The sequence below is a fragment of the Ascochyta rabiei genome, chromosome 21 (genome assembly GCF_004011695.2).
Source record: "Ascochyta rabiei chromosome 21, complete sequence".
Taxonomy (NCBI): Eukaryota; Fungi; Ascomycota; class Dothideomycetes; order Pleosporales; family Didymellaceae; genus Ascochyta; species Ascochyta rabiei.
In genome coordinates, this window is record NC_082425.1 from 489,441 (window position 1) to 501,659 (window position 12,219).

A 12,219-nucleotide genomic window follows, 5' to 3' on the forward strand; every position below is an offset into this window, starting at 1 on the left:
GCAATAGCCGTGCTGGTGTTGTCATTGATGGTCTATGCGGACCCACCGAGGGAGAAAGAAGTTGATCCATGGACTCACGCCGCAGTGGCGGCACAAGCCAACGTGACCGACGGTGGAAACAGATAAGCCCAGAGGGTACTTTGCGTGGTTTGATTATTCCACCACGAGGGTATCATCTTGGGGGACCTTGATTGTCAGATTCCGAAAGCGAGCTCTGAGGTGGATCAGACACAGAAGCCATCCTGAGAGCCATGTCACAAAACATCAAAACATCCCGCCGCCAGCCACTTAATATCCCGCGTGAAACTCTCCTTCCCTGATTCACTTCACTTCGCTCCCCGTCGAGCCCCAAACGCATTTCATCACTCTCTCAAGGACTAACCCCTACCGACAACAACATTCTCCCCCTCTCCACTCACTCATACTCATGCGCCCTCTGCACGTCCGTAAACCCCTCGATCACAACCCTCGCCCACACCTCCCCATCCCCGTCTGCATGCGCGGCGACATGCCGGCCCTGACGCCCTTCTCGTACGCGTGCTCGAAGCGGTGGAAGTCCTGCTTGACAGTGCAAGTAGAGCCTCCAATGCAGATCGCCCACAGTGTGCAGCGCGGGGCCGAGCGGTGTGCCATCGCTCAGGGAGGCGAAGTAGGCTGGTGGGATGCTCCTCGGTCACGACCACGCCCGTGTCCTCCAGAGCATGGTGGCGTGTGGAGTGGCTGTAGGTTCCGGGAAGCGGGTTGAGTTGGGAATGGAGGGTTTTCAATTGGCGTTTGGTGTCGTTGGAGATGGGAGGAGTCGTGTTTCCATGCCAGCGCAGTGTTGTATCACAGGGCGCGCGCTTCCTTCACTGCGGGCTCAGCACAGCTGCACGGTTGTTCGCGGTAGGTAGGCTCGGTTTGGAGTTCTCTCGCCTGGTGCTTGCCTATGTGGATCTCGTCTACACCGGTATTGTTATTCTTGGCGGCTTGCTTTTGATGTCGGGAGTGTAGCAGTACTACCACATCGCACTCAACTGAAAGAGCAGACCCATGTGTTATGAAGATATTCTTATTCATTATCATGACGCGGTCATTATATACTCGCTAATTACATTGAAAGATTCATAGATCTACGCACCGACAACGGTGATCTTCTCCTGCTTAACAATGTCCCTGCTGCTGAAGCCCAGGTAGAGGGTGAACTCGCCCTCAGGGATAACCCACTGCTGGCTGATGATGTCCCAGTAGGACAGATCACGGCGCATGAGCTCAAAGCCGACGGTCTGACTCTCGCCAGCCTCCAGGTAGACTTTCTCAAAGCCACGGAGCTGCTTGGGCGGTGTGCCAACAGGTGTGCTCTCGGGGAAGCCTACGTACAGCTGGGGAACGCCAGCGCCTGCGACGTCGCCAGAGTTGGTGAGCAAGATGGTGACGTTGTAGATGGATTCCCAGAGCGCGGGGTTGCCACCGGGCATGATGGGGCGGTCCTCGGGGTGGGCAGTGATGTTGTTCTCGAGAGGAGTGGCAGTCACGTCGGAGATGTTGAAGGTGGTGTAGGAGAGACCAAAGCCGAACTCGTAACGGACGGAGATGTTGTGGGCGTCGAAGTAGCGGTAATCAATCTCGAGCTTCTCGTCGAACCAAGATTGCCAGTCAAAGTAACCGGTAGTGTTGATGGCAGTAGTGGGAGGAGCGTTGTAGTCGGAGCCGTTCTTTGCAATAGTGTAGGGTAGATGACCGCTAGGGTTGACGTCGCCGTAGAGGATGTCAGTGAGCGAGTAGCCAGACTGCTCACCAGGGTAGTGGGCGGCAAGGATGGCTGTGATGTTCTCGTGGTCAGACCAAGGGAGAGTGTTGATGCCGGAGGAGTGGGTGACGACAACGGTGTTGTTGCACTTGGAAGCGACGTTCTCAACGACAGCGTTACCATCCCAGTCAACGTTGAGATGCTCGCGATCGGCAGCCTCTTCGGCCCAGGTCTTTAGAAGAACGATACAGACATTGGGAAGCTCGCTGATCCAGAGGTCGTCGAGGTCACTGGTCGCAATCTCAGTGTTGTTGAGGAAGTACTGAACAATCTTGGTTCCGTTCTCGGCGGCACGTTCCTGGATTGCACGCAGAGGAGTAACGAGGGAGGAAACCTGGCCAGTTCCAGAGCCTCCGCCAGCGAGAAGTGTTCCATATTCGTAGTTTTTCTGGTTCAACTGCTTCATCGGCTCAGCAGCGTCGTTGCCGAATACAGCGATGTTCCTGGGGGCATTGAGAGGAAGAGAGCCAGTGTTCTTGAGGAGGACGGTACCAGCAGCACCATGGCGGCGGATGAGGGCGCTGTGGTTACCACGAACATCGCGGCTGCTCTCACCGGTCAAGTTGAATTCACGAGTCCAGGTGTCGACGGGAGAGAAGTCGTTCAGAGCCGGGGTGCTGGGATCGACGGTGGGGAAATCCTTGTCCTGGCCGAGCCAGTAGTAAGGAGTCATGATGCGCACGATCATGTCGTCCACACGAGTAACATCGAGTGTATCGTTGTTGACAGCCAAGGTCACGTTGCCACCGAAGAACGAAGGAGCACCGAAAGCCCGACCGTAGGATCCAAGACCTCCAGGCATGTTCATATCAAGACCAGCCTCAATAGAAGCCATTCCGCTGTGGACCGCACCCCAATCGGACATGACGTAACCCTGGAAACCCAGCTCAGTCTTGAGCAGGCCGTTCAGGGACTTTGAGTTCTGGCAGCTGTACGATCCGTTGATGCGCTGGTAGCTGCACATGAAAGAAGCAGCCTTGGCCTTGACAGCGTTGGCAAAGGGCCACATGTAGATCTCGTGGATAGTACGGTCATCGATATTGGATGACACAGCAGCGGTGTCGGTGTCGGTAGTGGTGCCGTTCTTGGTGAAGACAGGGTAGCGGGCAGTCTCCTGCTCGTTTCCGATCCAGTGCTTTGCCGTAGCCTGGACACCGGCATCCTGGTGACCAATGATGGTCTCTTCCATGGCAATACCAGAGAGGTAGGGGTCCGCGGCGAATCCCTCCCAGTTGCGGCCAGCATAGGCAGAGCGACCGAGAGGTCCAGCAACAGGGCTAAGGGCAATATGGGCACCCTTGGCCTTGAACTCCTGACCCATGGCGAAACCACGCTCGTGCATCAGGGTTCTATCCCACGATGCTCCAGCAGAAACACCAGCAGAGAAGACACTGGCGTAGTCTGCAACGCGAATGGCCAAAGGTCCATCCTGCAAGCAGAGACCTTGGAAGCCAAGACGGGGAATAGCCACAATGTTGCCAATACAAGGTCCGGCCTGGCCAGTGACCATGTCAGCCTTCTCCTCGATGGTGAGTTGGTCAACGAAGGCACGAGCCTTTGCGACCGACTCCTCCCAGCCGCCAGTTGCACTTGTAGAGATGTTGGCTAGTTGTTGTTAGGATACCGATATGTCGAGGCAACATCACCGAGTACTCACGGGAAGGGTAGACTGCAGGTGAGTGGCCACGATCATCCAAGATGGTTGTGTTCAGAGGCTGAACATACGAGAACGCATCCTCAGCCCTGGAGCCAGAGTAATATGCCTGAGCATTGACAGCAGTAAGGACTGCAAGTGCTGAAAGAAGGGCTGCCATGTTGTGTAATGGACAAGTTGATAGTGCCTTGTTCTCCCAAAAGCCGTCCACACCGGCCCTTATGTACTCTTCATTCTGCAAAAGCACGCCCACAGCTTGTCGAGTCAGCAATTCAGCTTTCCTGTTAATCTACATGGCTGTACTAGAGCTGCCGAACCGAAGTTTGGCCGTGTGGAGAAATAGATGGCTTGGAGGCTCCCAGATTGGGGCTCTCAACGTCATCCTGTCCCTGGCGAAGCACTGCCAAGGCGTAAGTTCAAGTCTTGCATGCGCTCCGGCACTTTCGCGTGACTCGTGCCAAAGACGCAAAGAACAACGTCCGGATAGAAGAGGATTGTGCCACTGCGATCTTCAACATGCCTTTGAGGAAGGAGGTAGACCGACCTTAGCGAGTCGTTCCTGTCTACCATGTTGCTTCTGTTGAACATATGTCTGCTCATCCATCACCATAGACGGTAATCTCCATCTCGTCAGGTGCTCATCTCAGCACAACCCCATTGTCAACCTGCTCTTACGACTCGTGTCAGCGGGGTGGACAGCGGTGCCCATGACAGCCACAACGGCATCGGCCGCCAGCACCCTTGCTCTTAGTCAACGGCATCGCGACAAAGAGCCAGGCGGCGTGTGATGGTGCGAGGTCTGTGTGCGGACCTCGTGGCTTGCAAAACCTGAGCAATTACCGGCGATTGAAAGCGTACTAGGTCCATATAGGTAGCGACCAAGCCCGAACGAGGGATCCCGACCGCAAGGTTACAACCCCAGTGTACGTCACTCCGCTCAGTCTCCACACAAAAGCTTCCCCGCGGCCCAACTGCCGGAGTTGTGCCGTTTGCAGAGTGGTGCCTCCAAGTCGAGCGTGGAAAACTTCACATCGTGCGCATTGTGGAGGCTGGGCTGCAGAAAATGCGGGGCGGATACCGATGTTCAACCGGTGCCATGGAACCGTAAGACGATCTTAGCTCACAAACGGGAGAGACACAGGGTATGCCCCCGGCTGACATTTCCCCAACATGCCCAGCTGTTCTCCGCATCGAAGCTGACAAATACGGGAGGGAGCAGAAACATGTTCCCGATTGCCAAGGGTATGAGACGCGGTGAATGTACGGTACTTGTGCATGAACATTGCTGTCTAGTGGCGTGATTCGAAGGTGCAGAATATTGAATTATTATACGCTAAGCAGAATATTAAAGTCGAGTGGAAGTGTGACCAGCGGAAGAAGAGCTCCCGGCCGACAAGTTGGACGATGCAGTCCGACGAACCCACGGGTCTCGCAGATCTAAATTTTAAGTTGAGCCGCAACACCGTCAATAACGGATAAAGAAACAAAAAAGCACCACAATCTACCATTACGCTGTATCCTTCTCTTCGGAACCGTTTCCGGGCAGCGCACCTTGTCGTGCTGCCTCACCAACACCTTCTGCCGCCTTGTCCGCAGCTCCCTTGGTCTTTGCACCCTTCTTGTTCTTGTGGAACTTCGCAGTGAGGTTGCTAACATTGACGACTCGGAACAGCCAGTAGGTAAGAAGAGCAAGGAAAACGTTGAAAGAGATGAAGGCGAATAGGATGCCAAAGTTCCTCCAGCGCTCGCTGTAGTAGATGCTGCTGGGAGCCAGGTACTGATCGGCGTTTGAAATAGAGCAGTACCGACAGGATGCGGTAGCATCTGGGTTCTGAATGGTACCCATTGCGGCCTGAGCGTAGGGGCCAAGGTATTGACCGCAAGTCTGGCCAGCTGGTGGGTTGAAGATGGATACTTCTGTGGAGCTGCAAACCACCTTACGGCCTGCCAGCATAGTGGATACCATACCACTAACCCAGTATGTGAATGGAGAAGCACGGTACATGAACAGCCAGAATCCTGGAAGGTTGCTAGGAGTCTGCAGGACACCGTTGAAGAGGATGGCCATAAGAGTCAGGAGCGAGACCAGACCAGACGCCGTCTCAGCGTTGGGCAGGGCAGCGATGGTCATTGCTGCGAACGACGAGGTGTAAATGAGAAGCTGGATGGATAACATCAGCACCAAGCCCTGGCGGGCAGAGGGTTGTCCAACGCCAACAACCGGGTAGTAGAAGGAGGCGAACATCAAGACACCAGCGACGATGCCGTATGGCAGCTCGACCACAATGTTGGCAATCATGAAAGCAATCCAAGAATAGGCCTTGCTGGGACGTTCGCGACTCTCGTACAGATTGCGTTGAGTGATAAAGAGAGGTTGGATCTGCTGTACAAGCGAGGAGAAGATGGTGGTGAGCATGAACACGCTGAAGATGATGTTCTGCATACCAGCTTGAGTGTCGTTGGCGCCGTAGAAGGAGAAGCCGATGAAAAGACCAGCTATGACGCAAAGGAGGATCTTGGCAAAGACGTATTCGGGCATTCTCCAGTACTGCTGGAAGACACGGTAGGTGCACTCCCAAACCTGAGTCCAGAGTGGCATGGCGAATTCGGTTCCACCGGTCTCCTCAGCGACGTTGAGATCGGAGTGCTGTGTCTGTTCGTGGATTTCATCGATCTCGCGCTGTACGATCTTTGCTGCTTCGCTCCTTCTCCAGACGTTGAACCAGTCTTCACCTTGATCGTTCTTGCCAGCGTTGACAATCTCGAGCATGTACTCAGCAGGGTTCTCGTCTTCTCCGCACTTACGAGCACCACTGTTCTCAAAGTAGTCAAGAAGCTTCTGGGAGTTCTCGCCGATCTCGCCAAAGTAGACAGTCTTTCCTCCTTTGGCTAAGAACAGCAGACGATCAAACTCCTGGAAGAGGATGGCACTCGGCTGATGAATGGTACACAGGATCGCCTGGCCAGCAGAAGCAAGCTTGCGGAGGAAGGAGATGATAGACCAAGAACTCTGACTGTCAAGACCAGATGTAGGCTCATCAAGGAAGAGCAGAAGCTTGGGCTTCGCTGCTAGTTCCACACCAATGGTGAGTAACTTGCGCTGCTCGACGTTGAGACCTTCACCAGGCACACCGACAATGGCGTTTGCAAAGTCCTTCATGTTCAGCATTTTGATAACCTCCTCAACGTAATCGTATTTCTCCTGCTTCGGAACCGACTTTGGTTGACGGAGCACGGCTGAAAAGCGGAGCGCCTCGCGAACAGTGCTCGTCTCGAGATGGAGATCTTGCTGTTGGACGTAGCCAGTAGAACGCTGGAAACTGGGATCCAATGGCTTTCCGTTCACGAGCATATCACCAGTGATGACGCCCATGGTAGTACGTTGAGCAAGAGAGTCGAGAAGAGTGGTTTTTCCGGCGCCTGACACTCCCATTAATGCGGTTAGTGTGCCAGGTTTGACGTATCCAGAGACATGGTCCAATAGTCGTCGAGGTTCGCCCTTGATTTCGATGTCGTAAACCACATCTCTCCATGTAAAGACGCCCTTGGACTCCTCAACAGCGCTAACATCGGTCTCGCCGCCTTCGGCACCTGCGCTTGGTCTAGCAGACTCTTCATCGGATGACTGCTTGCCACCTTTTTCCAGCATGTAAGCCGGAACATGGCCACGCTGGAAGACAAGCTGCTCGGCAGTGTTGGTGGTGGACGAATTGAGCTCGACAGCGATGAAGTAGATGACCATGAAAAAGATCAGAAACCCAATAAGAATGCCAAAGTTGCGCCAGACGTGGGACCAGGAGTATTCGTAGGCGACTTCAATGTAGGCGTCGCCAGAAACGAATCGCTGCCCAGCCACAGAACCTTGCGAGTTGCAGATGAACGAGTCTCCCGTCAGTGTGTATCCTGCCCCCATAGGGATAAAGCTCTCGCAGGGGTACTGAACACCGTGGAACTCATTAGCGAGTAGGATCTCGAAAGCATAGAACACCGGGTTGATCCATCTGATCCACGAGAACCAGGGGTGCATGGATGGTATACGAACGACGAAACCGGTGTAGATAACGAGGATCAAGACCAGCACTCCTGCCAAAGCCATGGCTTGCGAGGCAGTCTTTGTCAATGCAGCTGTCGAACGGAAGATGGCAGCCATGACGAAGGTGCTGATGTAGGTGATCAAGAAGTATAAGAAGAATTGACCGGGCGTGTATCGAAGCTGAGCGAGAAAGTACAAGACGATGTTGAAGACCGCCCCCTGAAGAAACTTGACCGGTACGTCTGCGACAATGCCGGCTATAGCCTCTGTTGCTGGATGGTAGAACGCGTAAGAATTGTGTTTTTCGACGATGGGCCTTTGGGAGTACAATCCGCTAATCTCACCAACGGAAGTCAGTGCATTGAAGAGAATAGCCAGGAACAAAACAGCTCCACGCCCTTGGAAAGAGTTGGTGCCTTTCGAGTGACCATAGTAGATAGAACCGACGATGAGAGCCATGATGAGATTAAGCATTGCCTGTGTGGCCGTGGAAGCAAAATCTCCCCAAATGCGCTGATACGCTCGAACAGTGTTGAGCTTGATCTGCATAGGAACGCTGATAAGGTACGGAGACTTGGGGCGGGCGTGCTTGGCCTGGATGTAGTTTTTCTTCTCACGGAACTCGGCAAGTGTAGAGTGTTGACCAACAGGGTTTTCCTGCTCGAACTGTTGGATTTCTTTGAGCAAGCTCTGGTACTCAGGCGAGTCGCGCCAGTACTTCTCGAACTCTTCTGGTGTGCGAGGAACCTTGTTCTCGAAGCCTTTGGCAGGCTGTCGCTCGTCGGTGTTTGTGACTGCTGTCAGGAAGTCACCGGTGGTTTGGCGTGGGGGGCAATACCAGCCCTGGCGTTCAAAGAAGCTTCGTGCTTTGTTGGCAGGGCCGAAGTAGATCTGATGTCCTTCGTACAGAACGGCCGCCTTGTCGAAACAATCGTACACACTCTGGGATGCTTGATAGATCGCGACAGCAGCGGCACCGCCGGTCATGTCAGAGCCAATCCGCAGTGAGCGAACAAATTTCAGTGCGGTTGCCGAGTCCAGACCACGAGTTGAGTTGTCCCACGAAGCAAAAGGAGCACCCGCAAGCAACATCTCAGCAACGGAAACACGCTTCCTCTCTCCACCACTGACTCCGCGGACGAAGTCGTTGCCTACTTTGGTGTTGTAGGTGTGACTCAAGCCGAGGACAGCCATGACAACCTGAGCGGTGTACTTGGCGAAGTCTTTACGGGAAGTCTCGTGGGGGCGGTGCGATGGTGTACGGACGGCGGCTGCAAACTCGAGGGTTTGACCGACTGTCAAGTGAGGGAAATGCTTGTCGACCTGAAAATCAATCTGTTAGCGTTGCCAATTTCAAGACGGAATAGCAGCAGACATACCTCTTGGTTGTAGACCGTCTCTCCCTTGAACTCCTTGATGACCTTGTGCTGCTCGATACCGTTGTAGTGAACACTGTCTCCGTCAACCTCAAGGCCGTGAAGTTCTCCTGTCAGCGCCTTGAGGAGAGTCGAGCATCCAGATCCGGGTCGACCAAGGACTACACAAAGCTCGCCGGCCTTGATGATACCATCGAAGCTGTGGAGAATCTGTTTACGGTCCTTCTTGCCGAAGCTGATAAACTCCTGTGGCCGAATGGGTGCCATCAGCATGTCGGCGACAGTCTTCTGCAACTGCAGCGCTGCGCCCGATCCATACACATTGAGGTTCTTGTACACAACGGAAAGCTTCTTCATCTCAATACCCTCGCCTTCAAGGTAATGTCTGAAGGAGCGCAAAAACTTGGTAAGATCGAAGGAGTCGCTGCTGGGGTCCATGGATGGATCATTCGGCTCTGCGATGCTGTGACGGGTTCCTTGCCGGGACATGCTCAAGCTGGTAAGAGCTCGCTGCAGATTTCTCCTTTCCTCGTCGTTAATCTCAGGTCTTGTGATTGTGCGCTCCATAGGCGAGCCTTCGCTATCGTCGGTATCTGACACCTTGGTTCCTTTCCGGGTTCGGCGCTGACCGTTGGAACCATATCGTGTGAAGGAAGAGTCGGTGGAACTCCCAGTAGCCACCTTCTCGAGAGGCACTTGGTCCTCGGCTCCATTGTGAAGATACTGGTTGTCGTTTGTTGTGCCGGCATCTTGGAAGAGCCCAACGCCAGCTCCAGCCAGTCCACCTGCTGCAAGACTGCCGGCGTCGTGTGTGTCGCGGTTCTCTGCATTAGAAAATAGGCCATAGCTGGCACGAGATGTCGAGCGTTGCACCTGTGCCTGGTCGGACGAATACTGCCCGTCAGGAAGATAGGTTTCGCGACCAGACTCTGTTCTGAGAATGCCATCAAACGGGCTGGCTAGCTCACTGACTCTAGAAGTGTGTTGTTGTGATTGTGATGTTGAGAATGACGTCGTGTTTGAAAACACCTGGTTGCCAGATGACATGTTGGTGAAGTCACCTTGATCTTGGTGATTCTGAGCCATGGCGGGCAACAACAGGTGTGAATGTCGAAGCAGTGGTTGTTATTGATCGAGATCGCAGCACCGCTTGCAGCATAATAAACACACTCGAACCCTTCCCCAACATTACATCAATGCTCAGATCTTCAGCCACTCGGAAGGCGGATCGATGAGTTGTCCGTAATTAGCTTGTGCGCTGAAAACGGACGAGCTGGGTGCCAAACAAAGGCTCCATCCGATAGGGCAGGCCTGAGCGCATCTCTACGCTACGGCGGGACGATCAGGACGAAAAGAGCTTGATTCTGCGCTTGCAGACGCGTTGATGCTCCAGACTCCAACACTAAAGGATTGGTCCCTCTGGAGCTTTGAACAATGACGTGGTGCTGACCCGGATGTGTGCGGGAGATGGAGCGCGTTCTGTAGTCTCAACAACCTGGCCAATGGTTAAAACCAGATGCACTACAGTGTCAACCTGTGGTTCTGACAGTTTATAGCCGCGTAGAATTGCTGCAGATGCCGGACGCAGCAGGCAAGAACAGAGCCTGTGCAGATCGCCAGAACAGTATTGGCGGCGACTCGTTTTCGGGCTCTACCGAGGAGGGTGGCCACTTGGCCGGCGCACCCTGCGGACGAACTTTTTCCAGAAGACGTCTTGGTAAGACCCTCTGCTCCGCCAAGCCAGATTTCGCCGCGAATCCATCGACCTGCTTCGGATGGTATTGCTACAACAACCAAGTTGTCAGGATTGGCGGTGCAGGCGTATCCATCGACTCGCGCTTCCAGCCTTGCGGATGCAGCCGAACCAGCCCCCCCACCCACGTCATCGTACCATAGCCTTGAACGCCTGGCTTGCCGAGACACTCTTCATGAACAACGGCCATTGAATAGTTGTCTTTCCATCTTCGCTACGAGCACCGCACACGCTCGCTACCAGTAACTGCCGACATGCTATCGCGTGCTCTACCAGTGGCTAGGCATGCGAGCAAACGGCCCGACTTTGCACTGGATAGATGAAGGCTTTTGGATTCTTCAGGCAGCAAAACAGACACATTCGGGGGTACTACATAGTAGAGAAGCTACTCCGTGCACTAGAGGCAGTACATTCACCTACTCCCCACATCTCCTGAAAGCCTGCGCCCACAGACGCACCCTCGCTCTCGTGTCGAGTGCCAACGGGACCCGCGCGTAACAAACGTCCGGGATTTCCGATCCTCGGTGGCGGTTGCGGCGGCGGCCGCGGCCGCCGCGATGGAGGCGCAGCCGGGTACGGAGCTTTGCGTTGTAGGGCTGAACGAAGCTGATGTCAGGCTGTGCACAAAGCAACGGATGTCAAGCGTGCATATGTTCCGAACCCCCCCTTTGTGGAGCTTTTGCACGCGTGCTCTCCACTTCCAGAATGCACGTTCCGGCTCTCCTTTTATCATCCTCAACTCATCTCTGTTGAGCCCCTGGGTCGGTGAGCATAGGTATAGTCTTCGGCCAAGCGGCGTTCTCCAACCAGGGTTGTCAACAGACAAAAGTGATCGACGCTTTGATTCGTGAACAGACCAAGCGCTGGGACTTGCACAGCTCCATCGACAGCAGCGGTGTGCAACGTGCACGCCCAAAACAGTATCAAACAGGCGATCAATTCTGTTTGTCGACAACTCTGTCTCCAACACCAAAAAATAAAAGCACGCTACGTGTCCTGCTGGCTTGCGTCCTCGTCAACACATGTTGTGCTCTGTTTTGACTCGAATAGTTGACTCGAATAGTTGACTCGAACAATTGACTCGAATAGTTGACTCGAACAATTGACTCGAATAGTTGACTCGAACAATTGACTCGAACAGTTTGGCTTGCACCCCTTCTTTCCCAAAACGCATCCGTGTGCAAACTACAAGGACAAGTAGTTACCTACCAACACCATCTCAGCGTCAAACTGCTCTCTATTCCACCACACGACGCAACACTGCTATGCTCTAAGATCACTACTCGTTGCTGACATGGTGGTTCTCGCATCCTTTTCCTCTGAAGAGACGGCCGGCAGGATCTGCAGAGGGGGGTTGTGCGTGCATTGAGTTCTGCGAGCGGATGTCCAGATTGCACGTGGCGTGTTCCAGGGTTGTCGGTGGGATGGCGAAGACGCGAGGGTGTGTTTATTGGTTTCGTGTGTGAGTGAGTGAGTAGTACTACACTGCAGTCTAGAGGTCTACTAAAAACACAGTCACTCATCCACGAGCGCCTCTTGCTGTGGTCGCCTCGGGTTACTCCCACCGCTCTGAACCCAGATCTCACGCGATGCCCAGACTCGCAACTCCCCGCG

General features: G+C 54.1%; 3 protein-coding genes across 3 annotated transcripts, besides 2 other annotated features; all 3 read right to left on the minus strand.

The window, feature by feature from the left end:
- Nucleotides 1–1,112: 1,112 nt before the first annotated feature.
- EKO05_0010983 (Beta-glucosidase) lies at nt 1,113–3,603 on the minus strand (the record flags this gene model as incomplete). Its single annotated transcript, XM_038943771.1, has 2 exons — nt 1,113–3,394; nt 3,447–3,603. 2 exons carry the CDS (start codon nt 3,601–3,603, stop codon nt 1,113–1,115), a joined length of 2,439 nt encoding a protein of 812 aa, XP_038793243.1.
- Nucleotides 2,846–2,880: a tandem repeat.
- Nucleotides 3,604–4,950: 1,347 nt separating the features above from the next.
- Nucleotides 4,951–9,938, minus strand: EKO05_0010984 (uncharacterized protein; the record flags this gene model as incomplete). The annotated part of the gene is made up of 2 exons (XM_038943864.1): nt 4,951–8,799; nt 8,856–9,938. 2 exons carry the CDS (start codon nt 9,936–9,938, stop codon nt 4,951–4,953), a joined length of 4,932 nt encoding a protein of 1,643 aa, XP_038793244.1.
- A 1,189-nt stretch (nt 9,939–11,127) lies between these two features.
- Nucleotides 11,128–11,171: a tandem repeat.
- Nucleotides 11,172–11,810: 639 nt separating this feature from the next.
- On the minus strand, nt 11,811–12,128 carry EKO05_0010985 (uncharacterized protein; the record flags this gene model as incomplete). The annotated part of the gene is made up of 1 exon (XM_059637884.1): nt 11,811–12,128. One exon carries the CDS (start codon nt 12,126–12,128, stop codon nt 11,811–11,813), a length of 318 nt encoding a protein of 105 aa, XP_059493867.1.
- Nucleotides 12,129–12,219: the final 91 nt, after the last annotated feature.